Source organism: Hylobates moloch, unplaced genomic scaffold, assembly GCF_009828535.3.
Source record: "Hylobates moloch isolate HMO894 unplaced genomic scaffold, HMol_V3 SCAFFOLD_8, whole genome shotgun sequence".
Classification (NCBI taxonomy): Eukaryota; Metazoa; Chordata; class Mammalia; order Primates; family Hylobatidae; genus Hylobates; species Hylobates moloch.
The window spans coordinates 95,867,178-95,883,970 of NW_026652283.1; the positions used below are offsets into that span (position 1 = coordinate 95,867,178).

The 16,793-nt window shown below is 39.0% G+C and overlaps 1 protein-coding gene across 50 annotated transcripts in view; it reads left to right on the forward strand.

The window, feature by feature from the left end:
- The window catches only part of CLASP2 (cytoplasmic linker associated protein 2), a 226,429-nt gene that overhangs the window by 193,881 nt on the left and 15,755 nt on the right, over nt 1–16,793 (forward strand). For all 50 annotated transcript variants that reach the window (XM_032162155.2, XM_032162156.2, XM_032162161.2 and 47 more), the window contains 3 exons: nt 10,098–10,291; nt 11,125–11,253; nt 15,942–16,148. In XM_032162155.2, the coding sequence (XP_032018046.1) occupies nt 10,098–10,291; nt 11,125–11,253; nt 15,942–16,148 (530 nt within the window). The remainder of the gene's footprint in view (nt 1–10,097; nt 10,292–11,124; nt 11,254–15,941; nt 16,149–16,793) is intronic.

The window sequence follows — 16,793 nt, forward strand, 5'->3', positions numbered from 1 at the left end:
GTTATTTTGAGATCTAACTTTTTGATGTTGGCATTTAGTGCTGTGAATTTACCTCTTAACACTGCCATAGCTGTATCTCTAAGATTCTAATGTCTTGTATCTTTGTTCTCATTGTTTTCAAAGAACTTCTTGATTTCTGCCTTAATTTCATTATTTACCCAAAAGTCATTCGGGGCATGTTGTTTAATTCCATATAATTGCATGGTTTTGAGCAGTTTTCATAGTCTTGACTTCTATTTTATTGTGCTGTGGGCCAAGCTTGTGTCTGATATGATTTTGGTTCTTTTACATTTCTTGAGGATTGTTTTATATCCAGTTATGTGGGCAATTTTAGAGTATGTGCCATGTGATGAGAAGAATGTATATTCTGTTGGTTTGGGGTAGAGATCCTGTAAAGGTCTGTCAGATCCATTTGGTCCAGTGTTGAGTTTAGTCCTGAATGTCTTTGTTAATTTTTTGCCTCAGTGATCTGTCTAATACTATCAGTGGAGTGTTGAAGTCTCCTGCTGTTACTGTGTGTGAATCTATGTCTCTTTGTAGATCTCTAAGAACTTGCTTTATGAATCTGTGTGCTCCTGTGTTGGGTGTATATATATTTAGGATACTTAGGTCTCCTTGTTGAATTGAACCCTTTTCCATTATGTAATGTCCTACTTTGTCTTTTTTGATCTTTGTTGCTTCGAAATCTCTTCTCTCTGAAATTATGATTGCAACCTCTGATTTTTTCTGTTTTACATTTGCTTGGTAGATTTTCCTCCATACCTTTATTTTGAGTCTCTGTGTATTATGACATCTGAGCACTTTGGGAGGTCAAGGCAGGGCAGATCACTTGACACCAGGAGTTCAAGACCAGCCTGGCCAACGTGGTAAAAACCCATCTCTACTAAAAATACAAAAATTAGCCAGGTGTGGTGATGCATACCTGTAATCCCAGCTATAAATTAAAAAAAAGAAGCTGCAGCAGCCTGGCCACGCTTTGGTAGAGCAGCTATGCTGGGGAAATCTCTTCCGCCCCCTGGTCAGATCAAACTCTATAAAGCCGGAAGACTGGATCAGCCAAGTCACCCAAACAGCAAAGATGGCAGCTCGCCCCTCTCGCCGGGAGCTCCTTCTTAGGGAGGTGCAGTGCCGTTACCAGTGGCTGTCTGGAATTCCAAGCCAGTGGGTCTTATCTTGTGAGGTGCTGTGGAAGTGGGGCCTGCAGGCTGTCACTGCTCAGCCCCCTAGATTCATCCTCTTTCCTAAGCGTACGGGGGTCTAACCTCCCACTTTGCTGGAGCTGTAGCTACCTTTGCCTGAAAGCCCAAGTATCTGAGGCTCCAGGGTTTCCACACATGCCTGAGTGGCTCCTCTGCCAAGACTCCACATAGTTCTGACAGACGGAAGGCTAGTAGAGTGGGTTCACAAGGATATCTTCTGACCTGAGGGTTGCAGAGATCTGTGGGAGAAGCATGTTCCCTGGGGTCACATATTCACTCACTGCTTTCCTAGGCAGGGGAGGTTCCCCTGGCTCCGTGTTGCTCTCTAGTGGGCTGCTGTCCTGTCTTACTTTTCTTTGTTCTCTGTGGGTCAAGTTGTTTCCTTGATTAGTCCCATTGCGAGCACCTGGATGTTTGAGTGGAAGGTGTGTTTACTCACCCCTTCCCTTCCTCTCTGTGAGAGCCATGCACACTAGCTACTTCTACTCAGCCATCTTGCCCCTTTATCCTTTCTCATTTTTAAATTAACACATTTATAGCTATAAATTTCCCCCTTAGCACTGTTTTCACTGTGTTCCGTACTTTTGGTATGTAGTTGTTTTTATTCAATTGTCTCTATATATTGTAGTTTCTCTAATTTCTTCTTTGATCCATTAAGAGTGTATTGTTTAATTTCCTCAAACTTGTGAATTTTCCAGTTTTACCTCTGTTACCGATTTCTAACTTCATCGTGTGGTGGGAGAAGGTACTATGTATTATATCCATATTTTAAAATCTGTTGAAACTTACTTTGTGTCCCAACATATAACCTATATTGGAAAATGTCCTGTGTGCACCATATATGTCTGTTGGATTTAGTTGTTTTATTATATTAAGTCTTCTGTTTTCTTACTTCTGTCTCTTTGTTCTATCCATTATTGAGAGTGAGAATCCAATAGTGAGAGTCCAACTATTATTGTAAAACTATTTTTCCCTTCAATTCTGTCAGTTTTTGCTTCATATATTTTGATGGTCTGTCATTAGCTGCATGCATGTTTATAGTTGTTATTTATTCTTGATGCATATTGAATCTTTTTCATATATAATGTCTTCCTTCTTTATCTCTTATAACCTTTTTTTCACTTAATTAAGGTCTATTTTGTCTGATTATTATTATTTTTTTTTTTTCCTAAGACAGGGTCTCACTGTCATTGCCCAGGCTGGAATGCAATGACTCAATCATGGCTTACTGCAGCCTCAACTTGTGGGCTCAGATGGATTCTCCCATCTCAGCCTCCCTAGTAGCTGGGATTACAGGCACATGCCACCACGCCTGGCTAATTGTTTGTATTTTTAGTAGAGATGGGGTTTCGCTGTGTTGCCTGGTCTGGTCTTAAACTCCTGGGCTTAAGTGATCTGCCTCCCTTGGCCAAAGTGCTAGTATTACAGGCATGCACCAACGCACCCAGCCTATTTTGTCTGGCATTAGTATAGGCACCCCTGCTCTCTATTACTTATTGATATACCTATTACTATTACTATTGATATACCACACAAATAGTAATAGTTTTACTATTATTGATATACCTATTACTATTACTATTGATATACCATGCAAATAGTAATTACTATTTGCAAAACGATAGAATATCTTTCTGTCCTTTTTCATCCATTCTGCTAATCTCTGTCTTTTGACTGGATGATTTAATTCATTTACATTTAAAGTAATTACTGATAAGAAAGGACTTACTTCTGTCATGTTGCTATTTGTTTTCTGTATGCCTTACAACTTGTCACTTTTTACATTACTTTCTTTTGTGTTCAGTTGTTTTGTAGTGAAATGTTTAAGTTTCTTATTTCCTTTAGTGTATATTTTATAGCTATTTTCTTGGTTGTTTCCATGGGGGTTACATTTAATATCCTAAATTTATAATGCTACTTTAAATGTATGCCAGTTCAATTTCAATAACATACAAAAACTCTGTGCTTTTCCAGCTCTGACCCTACCCTTTTCAGTTGTTGGCATTATAAAATTACGTCTTTATACAATTGTCTCCAAAATATAAACTTTTACTATATTAGTCTCTTAGATTATGTAGAAAACAAAAAGTGGAGTTACAGTCTGTTATTACAATAATAGTAGTTTTTATAATTGCCCATGTGTATATTTACGTTTATTGAGATCTGTATTTCTTCATATGGTTTCAAGTTACTGTCCAGAGTACTTTTAATTTCTCCCTCGCTTTTGAAGGACAGTTTTGACAGATATAGGATTCTTGGTTAACAGTTTTTTTCTTTTAGCACTTTGAATGTATCAGCCGACTACCTTCTGACCTCCAACGTTTCTAATGAGAAATCTGCTGATAATCCTACTGAAGATCCTTTTTATGTCACTAGTCACTTATCTATTGCTGCTTGCAAGATTCTGTCTTTGCCTTTTGAAAGTTTGATTATCATGTGTCTTGATGTGGCTGTCTTTGAGTTCATTTTACATGGAATTCATTGAGTTTCTTATATGTTTATGTTCATGTCTTTCATCAAATTTTGGAGGTTTTCAGCCATAATTTTTTCAAATATTTTTTCTCTGTTCTCTTCTGATACTCCCACAATGAGTAGATTTGTTCATTTGATGATGTCTCACATATCGCTTAGGCTCTGCTCACTAATTCTTTTGCCTGCTCAAATATGCTTATTAAGTAATTACACTAGTGAATTTTTTTGTTTGTTTGTTTTTGTTTTTGAGATGGAGTCTCTCTCTGGCTCCCAGGCTGGAGTGCAGTGGCGCGATCTCGGCTCACTGCAAGCTCCGCCTCCTGGGTTCGCGCCATTCTCCTGTCTCAGCCTCCCCAGCAGCTGGGACTACAAGCGCCCACCACCACACCCAGCTAGTGTTTTTTGTTTTTTTTTTTGTATTTTTAGTAGAGACGGGGTTTCACCTTGTTAGCCAGGATGGTCTCGATCTCCTGACCTTGTGATCCGCCCGCCTCAGCCTCCCAAAGTGCTGGGATTACAGGCGGGAGCCACCGCGCCCGGCCACTAGTGAATTTTTTATTTCAGTTACCATACTTCTTAATTCCAGAATTTCTTTTTGGTTTCTTTTAGGTTTTCTATCTACTGATGTTTCCATTTTGTTCATACATTATTTTCATGAATTTATACACATCTTAACTTCTTAGAGCATCTTTAAGATAGGTATTTTAAAATCTTTGTCTAGTAGATCTGCCATCAGATCTTTTTCAAAGGCAGTTACTGTTTATTTTTTCTTTGAGTATGCTGTACTATCCTGGTTCTTCATATGCCTTGTGATTTTTTTTTGTTGAAAACTGGATATTTGAATCTAATAATGTGGTTACATTGGAAATCAGATTCTCTCAATACCCCAGAGATTGGTGGCTTTTGTTATTTTTGCTTGTTGTTTCTGGTTTTGATTGTTGCAGGCTTTCTCTGTGCCAAAGATCAGCCTGAGCCTGAGGTATAAACTTAAAGTCTTCTCAGATCCTTTCTGAGCCTGTACCTTTTTCTGGGCATCCATTGTCACTTTCTAATTCTCCACGTGTATGCAGTTGTTTTTTTTTTTGAGACGGAGTCTCGCTCTGTCGCCCAGTGGCACAATCTCAGCTCACTGCAAGCTCTGCCTCCCAAGTTCATGCCATTCTCCTGCCTCAGCCTCTCCAAGTAGCTGGGACTACAGGCGCCCGCCACCACGCCTGGCTAATTTTTTTTTTTTTTTCTTAGAGACGGGGTTTCACCATGGTCTCGATCTCCTGACCTCGTGATCCGCCCACCTCGGCCTCCCAAAGTGCTGGGATTACAAGCGTGAGCCACCGCGCCCGGCCGCGGTTGTTTTTGAATAGCCTGGTGTTTAATGTCTGGCTCCCAAAAAGGAAAAAGAGAAAAATGAAATAGGAGGGGCAGGACCTTTAAGCCCCTGGAAGTCACTTTAGCTAGAGGGGGAAGAGCTTGCAATAGTGAGGAAAAGTGCAACAATAATGGCTGCCAGCCTCTTTGTCTGTACCTCTGTTATCAGAAGCAGCTGTGACTAGGACTTGGAAAGGGTCTTTGGAAGAAAAAAAAAAAAAGGCAGCAGTCAACAGTGCACAGGTCCTCAGTATCCGCAGGATAAGGTTCTTTTTTCATGCCCTGATTCCCACAGGCTGTGTGCAAGCTGCTCCAGCAACATGTGCCCAGCTGCCTGCCAAGGGGCTGGGGCTGGTGGGGGGGAATGGGTAGTTGCTACTGTACTGAGAGCTGAAATTGATAGAAATTAACCACACTTTACCATCCAAGACTTTCCCTAGGAGTTCTAAGCCTTTGGTAGACTAGAGTTCCAAAATAGTGACATCAGACAGATTCTGTTGTCTGGGCGAGGAGACAGAGTCCTGATGCTTCCTAATCTACCATCTTCCCAGAATCTCTCAATAATATCTTACGCTAAAGGATCCATTTCAGAATCACACATTGCATTCAATCATCGTGTCTCCATCAGTGTTCTCCTCCAGTGTTCAGTCTTTCCCTAGCTCTCATGACCATGACACTTTTGAAGTTATTTTGTAGCATTTCTCTGAATGTAGTTTTGTCTGATGTTTTCTCGTGATTAGAATCAGGTTATACATTCTTTGCATCAGTATCACAGAAGCGATGGTGCATTCTTTTCATTGCACCCTATCTAGTAACACATGGTTTCACTGTGTTCCATCACTGGTGATGTTAACTTTGATCTCTTGATTATGGTGGGGCTTACCAGACTTCTTTACTGTGAAATTACTTTTTCTCTTTGTAATTAATAAGTGTTTTATCAGGAGATACAAATATTTTTAAACAGGTTACATATTCTGTTCATCATTAAACTTGAATTATTTAGGAAATTTTTTATTTTCTATTCTAGAAAATTTATTTGAGAAAATTGACATACATTTTTGTAACAGTATGGACTCATAGTTTCCCATTATAACAATCATTATTTATTTATTTTGAAGCTCAAATTACCCTTGATTTGACCAACAGGATTCCATTCAAGCCGGCTTTTGTTGTTGTTCTGACATGTCCCCATCTTTGCATTCTGGTACTGTTGTACTATCCCTGCTTCAGTCCTGGAATCAATCTTTCTCCAGGGATCCATTGTTCCTATTAAGGGAAGATGGTTTTAAAGGCTAAGATCTGGACTCTAGATGTTAGTGGGATGTCACTGCTCCCTAGACCTCTCAGTGGGCAGAGCTAGGGAGTGTGTGTGTGTGTGTGTGTGTGTGTGTGTGTGTGTGTGTGTGTGTGTACAGATTTACGTCTCTGTTTCCATATCTATCAAAAACCATGTTTTTACACCAGTAGTACCAATTCCATTCTGGCACCAAGGAAATTCTAATTTCCGGATTGATAACCCACTTTTCTGACAGAAACCTAGCTTTCGTTATTTTTAATATATTTACCAATTTGATCAGTCCTCTGTACGCAACCAGTTGTTCTGCTATCTCTGCTACTACCTCCTTACTTGCACAGATCTACTCCTCATCCTGCTAGGCTTTGCCATTCCATCCTCATTCAAAACCATGAATGCCCTTCTTATTCCACTTTGGCTCCAACAGCTTACACCTGATTACCACTCTTTGTAGACAGCCTTCCTACCTGTCTGGGCTGAAAGCTGATGCATTGACCAGTGAATACCCTCCTTATAGTTTGGGAATCTGTGTCCTAATGCCTGGTCATTTATAATTTTGATAACTTTAAAAATTATCCTTTGCATTTCTTTGATTACTTTTACCAACTTCTCATGTCAAGAGACAATATATCAGCCAGCTGCAGTGCCTCACGCCTGTAATCCCAACACTTCGGGAGGCTGAGGCAGGCGGATCACCCGAGGTCAGGAGTTCAAGACTAGCCTGGCCAATATGGTGAAACCCCATCTCTAACAAAAATTAGCCAGGCGTGGTTTCAGGTGCCTGTAATTCCAGCTACTTGGGAGGCTGAGGCACGAGAATGGCTTGAACCTTGGAGGTGGAGGTTGCTGTGAGCCAAGATCACGCCAGTGCACTCCAGCCTGGGTGACAGAGCAAGACTCTGTCTCAGAAAAAAAGACAAAAGAGAGAGAGAGACAACATATCAAAAATATCGTAAAGCCAAAATTATGACAGTTTATCAGGATCACTCCCTTATTCTGTAATTCTCTTCTCCTTTACTAAGGATCACATATTTTATATTTGTTAAAGGAAGACGTTTCTGGAAACTGTATAACTGAAATCTAAATTGGGTATAGTATTTTTGAGCTTGACAACACTATTTCATCATAGTCTGAAACATAGGCAGCCATTTTATGTTGAGTAAACATTCTTTGAAGATGGATAAGCCCTCAGTTAAACTACAGTAGTACAAAGAAAAGAAAAAAGAAAAAAAACTAAAGCAGTAGTAGTCCCATGCTTTGTATGGCAGTTGTTTTCATTTATGTCTATTTTCATTTTTAATGTTGAGATGAGGAAGACCCTGTTTGACATTATTTTATTATTAACATTGTTAACATTATTCTTTTTTAAATTGTTCTCTATTTCTGTTCTGATTTTTCTTTTATTCTCCTCCCCCATGCACTTTCTCCTTTTTTGTTTTTAAAATCTAAAATTTAGCAAAAGATAATTATTTTGTTGAAGTCAGAATTTCTATAACTTTTATAGAAATTATTTCAGTATCTGATACCTATTGATTATATCTCTCACCCAGTGTTTCTGCCCACATTACAATCGGGCACACACATTTATCAAAGTTAACAAGTCCAAAAAAAGCCACTGATAACCTTTGTAAAGTTTACTAGGAACTATAATATTCTAGAATACTACCTCTAGTGAGGATAGTGCAGTTATTCAGGAAAGATTCATATAAAAATTTGCCAACCTGAAAGACTATTTTGTACTGCTTGGGCACTGCCACAACAATATTATCAGAATTGTAGTTGTGTCAATATTTGTCAGAAGGACATAGGAAAATTAATATTAATGAGCTTACTGTATTCTAGTTCCAAGTCCTCACCATGAGCCTAGGAGGCAGATGCTATTTTCCCATTTTACTGATAATAAAACTGCACCTTGGCAATAATTAGGAAACTGCTCCAATCACAGAGTATAAGAAGCAGAGATTTAATGAGACTACAAAGCCTATGTTCTTTTCACTTGACCATGGTGCTGCTCTCTGTCAGAAGAGGAAGAATTCAGCACCTTTGGATTATCTCATTCATATAGATAATTCAGTTTTGTAACAATCTATGCTTTCTCTGGAAGAAATTATTTTTCTGCCAGTCATTTGTCCAGATCATCATATGTCAGGTCATTTCTAATTATCTGCTAGAGTAATTACAACACTTACTTTCACGGAAAAGAGAACTGACTACCTGTGAAAAGCATTTTCTTGTGAATCCCGTTCATCCAGCTGAAATAAAAGACACTCTTAGAATGATCCTTTAACATCTTTGAAAGTCTGATAACTTATAACTTTCCAGGAGTGATTTTTTTGTGGGGTTTATAGAGACACATTCATCCTGCTGGCAATAGTTCTTGTTAAAACCAGCAATAGTGTTATATTGGTCTGCAGCCTGCTCTATGGTTGCTTCATTCCAGAGAGATGGGAAGGAAATTAGTCTATGGCCCAAGCCCAGGGCACTACCTGCTGAAGTCCCTCAAGGTCTGAATTTATCGTGTATTTGATCATAAAAAATTTTAAGAGGAACTCTGGTATTTTTTGACATTCAAATGTGGATTCTTAGATTTAACTGTTATTCCTACAAAAATAATTTAAAGCACTGTCTGATAACTTGTTTAAAAATAAGCGGTGAGTGACTTTTCATGTTATAAAATCCATGAGTTTGTAATTATGCTTTTAAAAAGAAGGCAAAAACAAATCAAAACTCCTTGGTAACCGCTGGGCCCAATTCTTGACGCTAAAATTTAAAGAGAACTCTATTAAGAATCTGTTCTGCCTTTTCTATCAAACTGTATTTCGGGGTAATCAGAATAGGTCTAGTTGAGAAAGTTATTCCCTACAGAAGAATTTTACCCCATGGAAGGAGTGGTATGATTAGATAATCACCATTTTTAACTCGTATTAAAATGACTGATTCAACAACAATCAGTGGCTGAAACCATTGGTTAAAAGATTGATAGTCTGGGCATGGTAGCTCACGCCTATAATCCCAACACTTTGGGAGGCCAGTAGATCACTTGAGCCCAGGAGTTCCAGACTGGCCTGGACGGCATGGCGAAACCCCATCTCTACAAAAAGACACAAAAATTAGCTGGGTGTGTAGGTACACACCTGTAGTCCCACCTACTCAGGAGGCTTAAGTTGGGAGGATCAATTGAGCCTGGGAGGTGGATACTGCAATGAGCCATGATCACACCACTACACTCCAGCCTTGGCGACAAGGTGAAACCCTGTCTCAGAAAAAAAAGGGGGGTGATTTATGGAGAAGTTCACAATGGTGGGATTAGATTGTCACTGCCTAAATCCAGTGGTCATTTTTATCATCGCTAAAAGCCATTTAAGCCTCCTGGCATGAAACCATAGAAATACATACTGAAGTATATAAAGAGGAAATGACATATATGGGATTTGCTAGAAATGCTTCAGATAAAAGGGAAGGGGGGACAAAGATGACGTAAGAATGGTAAAATATTAAAAACTGTTTAAATCTGGGTGATGGGAATATAAGGGTTCCTTATACTGGTCTCACTTTTGTGTATTTTTATTATACAAAGTTTTAAGATAGCACCAGTGTTTTGGGAATGACAAAATTGAAAAGAAGGTTACTTAATGTCTTTTTTTCTTTGTCTTTTTTTTACAACAAACATGATGGTTATATCTGTTTCATCATATAAAGTTGTTATACCCATACTTGTGAGAGTCACCCTATAAAGTTACAGAACTAATACCATGTCATTTTGACAGATCTTTCCCTAGATCATTCTGACCTAGTTGCAGAGTTGTTGAAGGAGCTGTCTAACCATAATGAGCGTGTAGAAGAAAGAAAAATCGCCCTCTATGAACTTATGAAACTGACACAGGAAGAATCTTTTAGTATTTGGGATGAACACTTCAAAACAATATTGCTTTTATTGCTTGAAACGCTTGGAGATAAAGAGGTAAATGGCAAAATATGTAAACAGTAGCCTTTCCTTCCTGTCTCTTTTACATTGCCTGTTAATCCGGTGCTACACGGATTTAGAAATTGGGAGAATGAGTCTCTTCTGCTGCTTCTTTCTGCACGAACTTTTCACTGTGAAGTACGTTTTCTTCTAAACCAAGTAGCTCAGCAATTTTGAACAATTAACAGGAAAAATGAAAGGTTGCGGGCTGAATTCTTATAGAAAAGTACATGTTACTTGTTTTACATATTTAGATTAGTTGTTCAGGAGCAACTTTCTATTTATTTATTTATTTATTTATTTATTTATTTATTTATTTTGAGGAATAATCTCACTCATTCTCAAGCCCAGGCTGGAATGCAGTGGTGTGATCTCAGCTCACTGCAGCCTCCACCTCCCAGGCTCCAGTGATTCTCCTGCCTCAGCCTCCTGAGTAGCTGGGATTATAGGCACGTGCCACCACCCCTGGCTAATTTTGTGTTTTTGGTAGAGACGGGATTTCACCATGTTGGCCAGGCTGGTCTCAAACTCCTGACCTCAAGTGATCCACCCACCTCAGCCTTCCAAAGAGCTGGGATTACTGGCATGAGCCACCGTGCCCAGCTCCAAACCTTCTTTTTATAGTCTGAATGTAGTTCTTGATTTCTTGCAAATAAAGTAAGTATAATATAAATTTTCAATTAGAGATAAGAAAACTTAATTACGTAGTATACCGCATACTTTATGCAGTTATGTACAACTCCTCCCCCAATATTAAGACCCTTAAGTTACAAAAATTGAAAATGTTAAAGATTATCTACAACCCAAAATATTTAAATGTTTCTTCTTAGCCTACAATCAGGGCTTTGGCATTAAAAGTTTTAAGAGAAATCCTAAGGCATCAACCAGCAAGATTTAAAAACTATGCAGAATTGACTGTCATGAAAACATTGGAAGCACATAAAGATCCTCATAAAGAGGTAAGTTACCTGGCAGTTAAAGTATTATTCCATTATTTTATTTCATGAAACATGTAGCCGTTGTGTAAAATGTAGCCTTATTAATGATTTTCTTGAACATTTGCCTTGACATTCAGGGTAATACCTGATCAAGATGCAAGCATATTTTTTTCTATTAAATGAACTGAACAGTGATAATCAGAAAGGCCAGCTCTAGGAAATAATTTATTTAATTTTGTTTTCTCTTTCACTTCACTTTTAGTTTTCTACTTAGAGTTTAGCAATCTTATTTTCACTTTTCATTTAGCAATAAGAATTTGGTTTTTTAAAATAACTAATGAAGATAAGAAATCATTGTTTTGTGGGGATTGTTTGTTTGTTGAGTCGGGATCTCACTCTGTTGCCCAGGCTGGAGTGCAGTGGTGTGATCACAGCTCACTGCAGCCTCAGCCTCCCGGTTCCAGTGATCCTCCCACCTCAGCTTCCCGAGTAGCTGGGACTGCAGGCATGCACCAGCACACGTGGCTGATTTTTGGTATTTTTTGTAGAGATGAAGTTTCACCATGTTGCCCAAGCAGGTCATTGTTATTTTTTTTTTTTTTTTTTATACTTTAGGTTTTAGGGTACATGTGCACAACGTGCAGGTTTGTTACATATGTATCCATGTGCCATGTTGATTTCCTGCACCCGTTAACTCGTCATTTAGCATTAGGTATATCTCCTAATGCTGTCCCTCCCCGCTCCCCCAACCCCACAACAGTCCCCGGAGTGTGATGTTCCCCTTCCTGTGTCCATGAGTTCTCATTGTTCAATTCCCACCTATGAGTGAGAACATGCAGTGTTTGGTTTTTTGTCCTTGCGATAGTTTACTGAGAATGATGTTTTCCAGTTTCATCCATGTCCCTACAAAGGACATGAACTCATCATTTTCATTGTTATTTTTAAGTGATAAATTGCCTAGAGGAGCTATATATCTGTTGCAAGTTTATTCACCAAAGTAGTGAGGACAGCTTTCATGGAAGAGTTCCGTGAACCTGTTTCATAGTACTTGGTAGCCATGATATCTCTCTCCCTTCTTCACCAGTGACATCGATTAGATAACTATGAGGATTGAAAGAATTAGAAAAAAAAATGTTCAAATAGGGACTACGTTTTTTTTATTTCAATAGATTTTTGAGGAACAGATGGTGTTTGGTTATATGAATAAGTTCTTTAGTGGTGATTTCTGAGATTTTGGTGCATCCATCACCCGAGCAGTGTACACTGTACCCAATGTGTAGTCTTTTATCCCTCACCCCACACCCACTCTTTCCCCCAAGTCCCCAAAGTCCATTGTATCATTTTATACCTTTGCACTCTCGTAGCCTAGCTCCCACTTATGAATGAGAACATATGATGTTGGGTTTTCCATTCCTGAGTTACTTCACTTACCATAAAGGTCGCCAATTCCATCCAGGTTGCTGTGAATGCCATTATTTCATTCCTTTCTATGGCTGAGTAGTATTCCATGGTGTGTGTGTGTGGGGGGGGGGTGTTTGTGTGTGTGTGTGTGTACATATACACAGTTTCTTCATTCATTGATTGATGTGCATTTGGGCTATTTCCATATTTTTGCAATTGCAAATTGTGCTGCTATAAACACCTGTGTGCAAGTATCTTTTTCATATCATGACTTCTTTTTTTCTAGGTAGATACCCAATAGTGGGATTGCTGGATCAAATGATAGTTCCACTTTTAGTTCTGTAAGGACTATATTTCTAAGAGAAAGCAACTGAGCAGTAGCATTAGGTATCTCTGGTAGAACCAAGACAAAAGCAAAAGACAAATCAAAAAAGGAAGGTTAAAATAGCAGTGAGATAAAATGAATCAGAGCCAAATGCAAGAGCTAAAGCTATAAATTTCTCCAAAGAAAGCAGAGGTATAAATCTTTGTTACCTTGGATTAGGCAATGATTCCATAATATAACTAAAAGCAGAAGCAACCAACAACAAAAAAGACAATTTGGACTTCATCAGCATTAAATCCTTTTGTGCTTTATTAGCTTAGTGGTCAGCTAGAGGAAACATTAAAAAAAAAAAATTTGGCTGGGCATGGTGGCTTACGCCTGTAATCCCAGCACTTTGGGAGGCCAAGGCAGGTGAATCACTTGAGGTCAGGAGTTCGAGACCAGCCTGGCCAACATGGCAAAACCCCATCTCCACTAAAAATACAAAAATTAGCCAGGTGTCATGGTGGACACCTGTAATCCCACCTATTTGGGAGGCTAAGGCAGGAGAATTGCTTGAACCCGCGAGGCGGAGGCTGCAGTGAGCCGAGATCATGCCACTGCATTCCAGTCTGGGTGACAGAGCAAGACTCTGTCTCAAAAATAAAAATAAAAATAAAAATAAATTTAAAAAATCTTTTCTGTCCTTCAAAGGACGTTATCCCGAAAGTGAAAAGACAACTCATAGAATGGGAGAAAAATTTTGCAGACACGTATCTGATAAGGTACTAATATCCATAATAGATGTTCTTACAACACAGCAATGAAAAGATGGCCCAGTTTTTTAAATGGACAAAGGATCTAAATAAACATTTCTCCAAAGATATACAAATGGCAATAAGCGCATGAAAAGATGTTCAACATCATTAGTCATTAGGAAAATGTAACCAAAGCCACAGTGAGAGACCACTTAACACCCAAAAGAAATATAGACAATATGTTGGTGAGGATGCAGGGAAATTGAAACCCTTGGGGTAATTACTTTTTTAAGAGATTTCACTGTGACTCTTTTAGAAGAGTGAATCATAACTTTTAAATATATCTGGATTTTTGCAGGAGTTTGGGGTTTTTTTTGTTTTGAGACTGAGTCTTGCCCTGTCACCCAGGCTAGAGTGCAGTGGCACGATCTCAGCTCACTGCAACCTTTGCCTCCTGGGTTCAACCCGTTCTCCTGCGTCAGCCTCCCAAATAGCTGGGATTACAGGTGTGCACCACCATGTCCAGCTAATTTTTGTGTGGAAACGGGGTTTCGCTGTGTTTGCCAGGCTGGTCTCGAACTCCTGGCCTCAAGTGATCTGCCCGGCTTGGCCTCCCAGAGTGCTGGGATTACAGACTTGAGCCACCTTGCCCGACCCAGTTTTGTTTTCTGTTTTTGTTTTTGTTTTATTCAACCATGTTTAGTACTGGTACATCTATGGCATTTCACTGAAAGTTTAAAAATGATATCTAATACTTGTAGTTTAGTTACCTACCTTTTGACCCAAATAAGGCCTGTAGCATCCCTACAAAATATAAAATTGACACTCTTAAGATATTAAAGCTGAAATTAGCCCTGGGTCTTCTAACGTCCAGTGTATTTTCTTGTTTTTTGTTTGTTTGGTTGCTTGCTTGCTTGCTTGCTTGGTTTTTACACGGAGTCTCACTCTGTCCTCCTGGCTGGAGTGCAGTGGCGTGATCTTGGCTCACTGCAATCTCTGCCTCTCCGGGTTCAAGCGATTCTCCTGCCTCAGCCTCCCTAATAGCTGGGACTACAGGTGCACACCCAGCTATTTTTTTTCTGTTTTTAGTGGAGACGGGGTTTCACCATGTTAGCCAGGATGGTCTCGATCTCCTGACCTCATGATCTGCCTGCCTCGGCCTCCCAAAGTGCTGGGATTATAGGCTGAGCCACCACTCCTGGCTTTTTTTTTTTTCCAGTGTATTTCCCATTGTACCTTTCTAAGCATTTTTCACCTATTGAGATCATAACTGAGACACTGCCAAAGCAGCGTCAAAAGCAGTTACTTTTACATGTTCTTAAGACTATCTTTAGAGATTACAGACTCTAATAAGAAGATAGACGGCCATTTCTTGTCTTCATCAGAAAACCAGTGTTTAACCCTCCCCAAGCTCAATAGAAAAGGAAGAAAATCATTAGGAAAACAAGGAGGAATAGTATGTTGACTTTTGACAACACATTAATCATATGATTTTTATTTTATTTCTCATTAATGTGATACAGAGGGCTCAAGCACTCCTAGAGATGAGAGTACTAATAATGAGCAGGGCTTCAGCATGGCTTATGCAGGGGACTCCAGTCACGTTGTAATCTAAGTAAATAGAGCCTCCTCACCCTAACACAACTAGACCACAATTTGATTTAAAAACTACTTTAAGGCCGCTCATGGCAGCTCATATTTGTAATCCCAGCACTTTGTGAGGCCGAGACAGGAGGATTGCTGGAGCTCTGGAGTTTAACATCACCGTGGGCAACATAGCAAGACCTCATCTCTACTAAAAATAATAATAAAAAAAATTAGCTGGGCATGATGGTGCATGCTTGTAGTTCCAACTACTCAGAAGGCTGAGGTGGGAGTATCACTTGAGCCTGGGAGTTTGAGGCTACAGTGATTGATGATCAAGCCACTGCACTCCTGCCTGGGTGACAGAGCAAGACCCTGTCTCAAAAAAAAAAAAAAAACTACTTTAGCCAACAGCAAAAAAGAACACAAGAAGGGAGAATAGTGTAATAAAGCCCGTGTATCCATCATCTAGCTTCAGCTGTTACTGACATTTTGCCAATCCTTTTTATCTGTAATCTGTACCCTCACTTTTCATGTTTGTTTACTGTAGCATTTTCAAAGCAAATTCCAAATATTATATTAAATACTTCATGAAGTTTATACTTCCAGGATGTAGTGTCATATTTTAAAAATTACTTTCTGGCTTAATTTCCTATTTTTAGGTGGTGAGATCTGCTGAGGAAGCGGCATCAGTGTTGGCCACTTCAATTAGTCCAGAGCAGTGCATCAAAGTGCTTTGTCCTATCATTCAAACTGCAGACTACCCAATTAATCTGGCTGCAATCAAAATGCAAACAAAAGTGATAGAGAGAGTGTCCAAGGAAACCCTTAACCTGCTTTTGCCAGAAATTATGCCAGGACTAATACAGGTAAGCAACAAACCTTGGAGAGGAATAAGCCATGATACATTTGGGATACAGTTATTTTAGGTACTTTCCAGGCATCATTACTGGCATGATCAAGCCTTCCTCCTGTCTGTCTGTAATATTCAGGACAAAGACTTTTCATAACTAGCCAGGGGGTTATAGATATGGGTGTGGTAAAATTTACATAACATAAAATTAACCATTTTTAAGTGTACAATTTAGGAGCATTAAATACATTCACAATGTTATGCAACCATCGCTACTATCCACATACAGAAATTTTTCATCATCCCAGACTGAAACTCTACCCATTAAGCAATAACCCCATTCCTTCCTCCCTCCATCCCCCCCAGCACCTGGTAACCTCTATTCTATTTTCTGCTAGATTCCTTGTAAGTGGAATAATACAATATTTGTCCTTTTAAGTCTGACTTATTTCACTTAGCATAATGTTTTCAGGGTTCATCCATGTTGTAGCTTGTATTAGAATTTAATTCCTTTTTATGAATGAATAATATGCCATTTATGTATTTGCCACAAATTGTTAATCTGTTCATCTGTTGATAAATATTTGGATTATTTCCTTTTTATTGACAAATATTATAATAATTTCCAAGTAATATCTTCATGCACTCATATATATACATC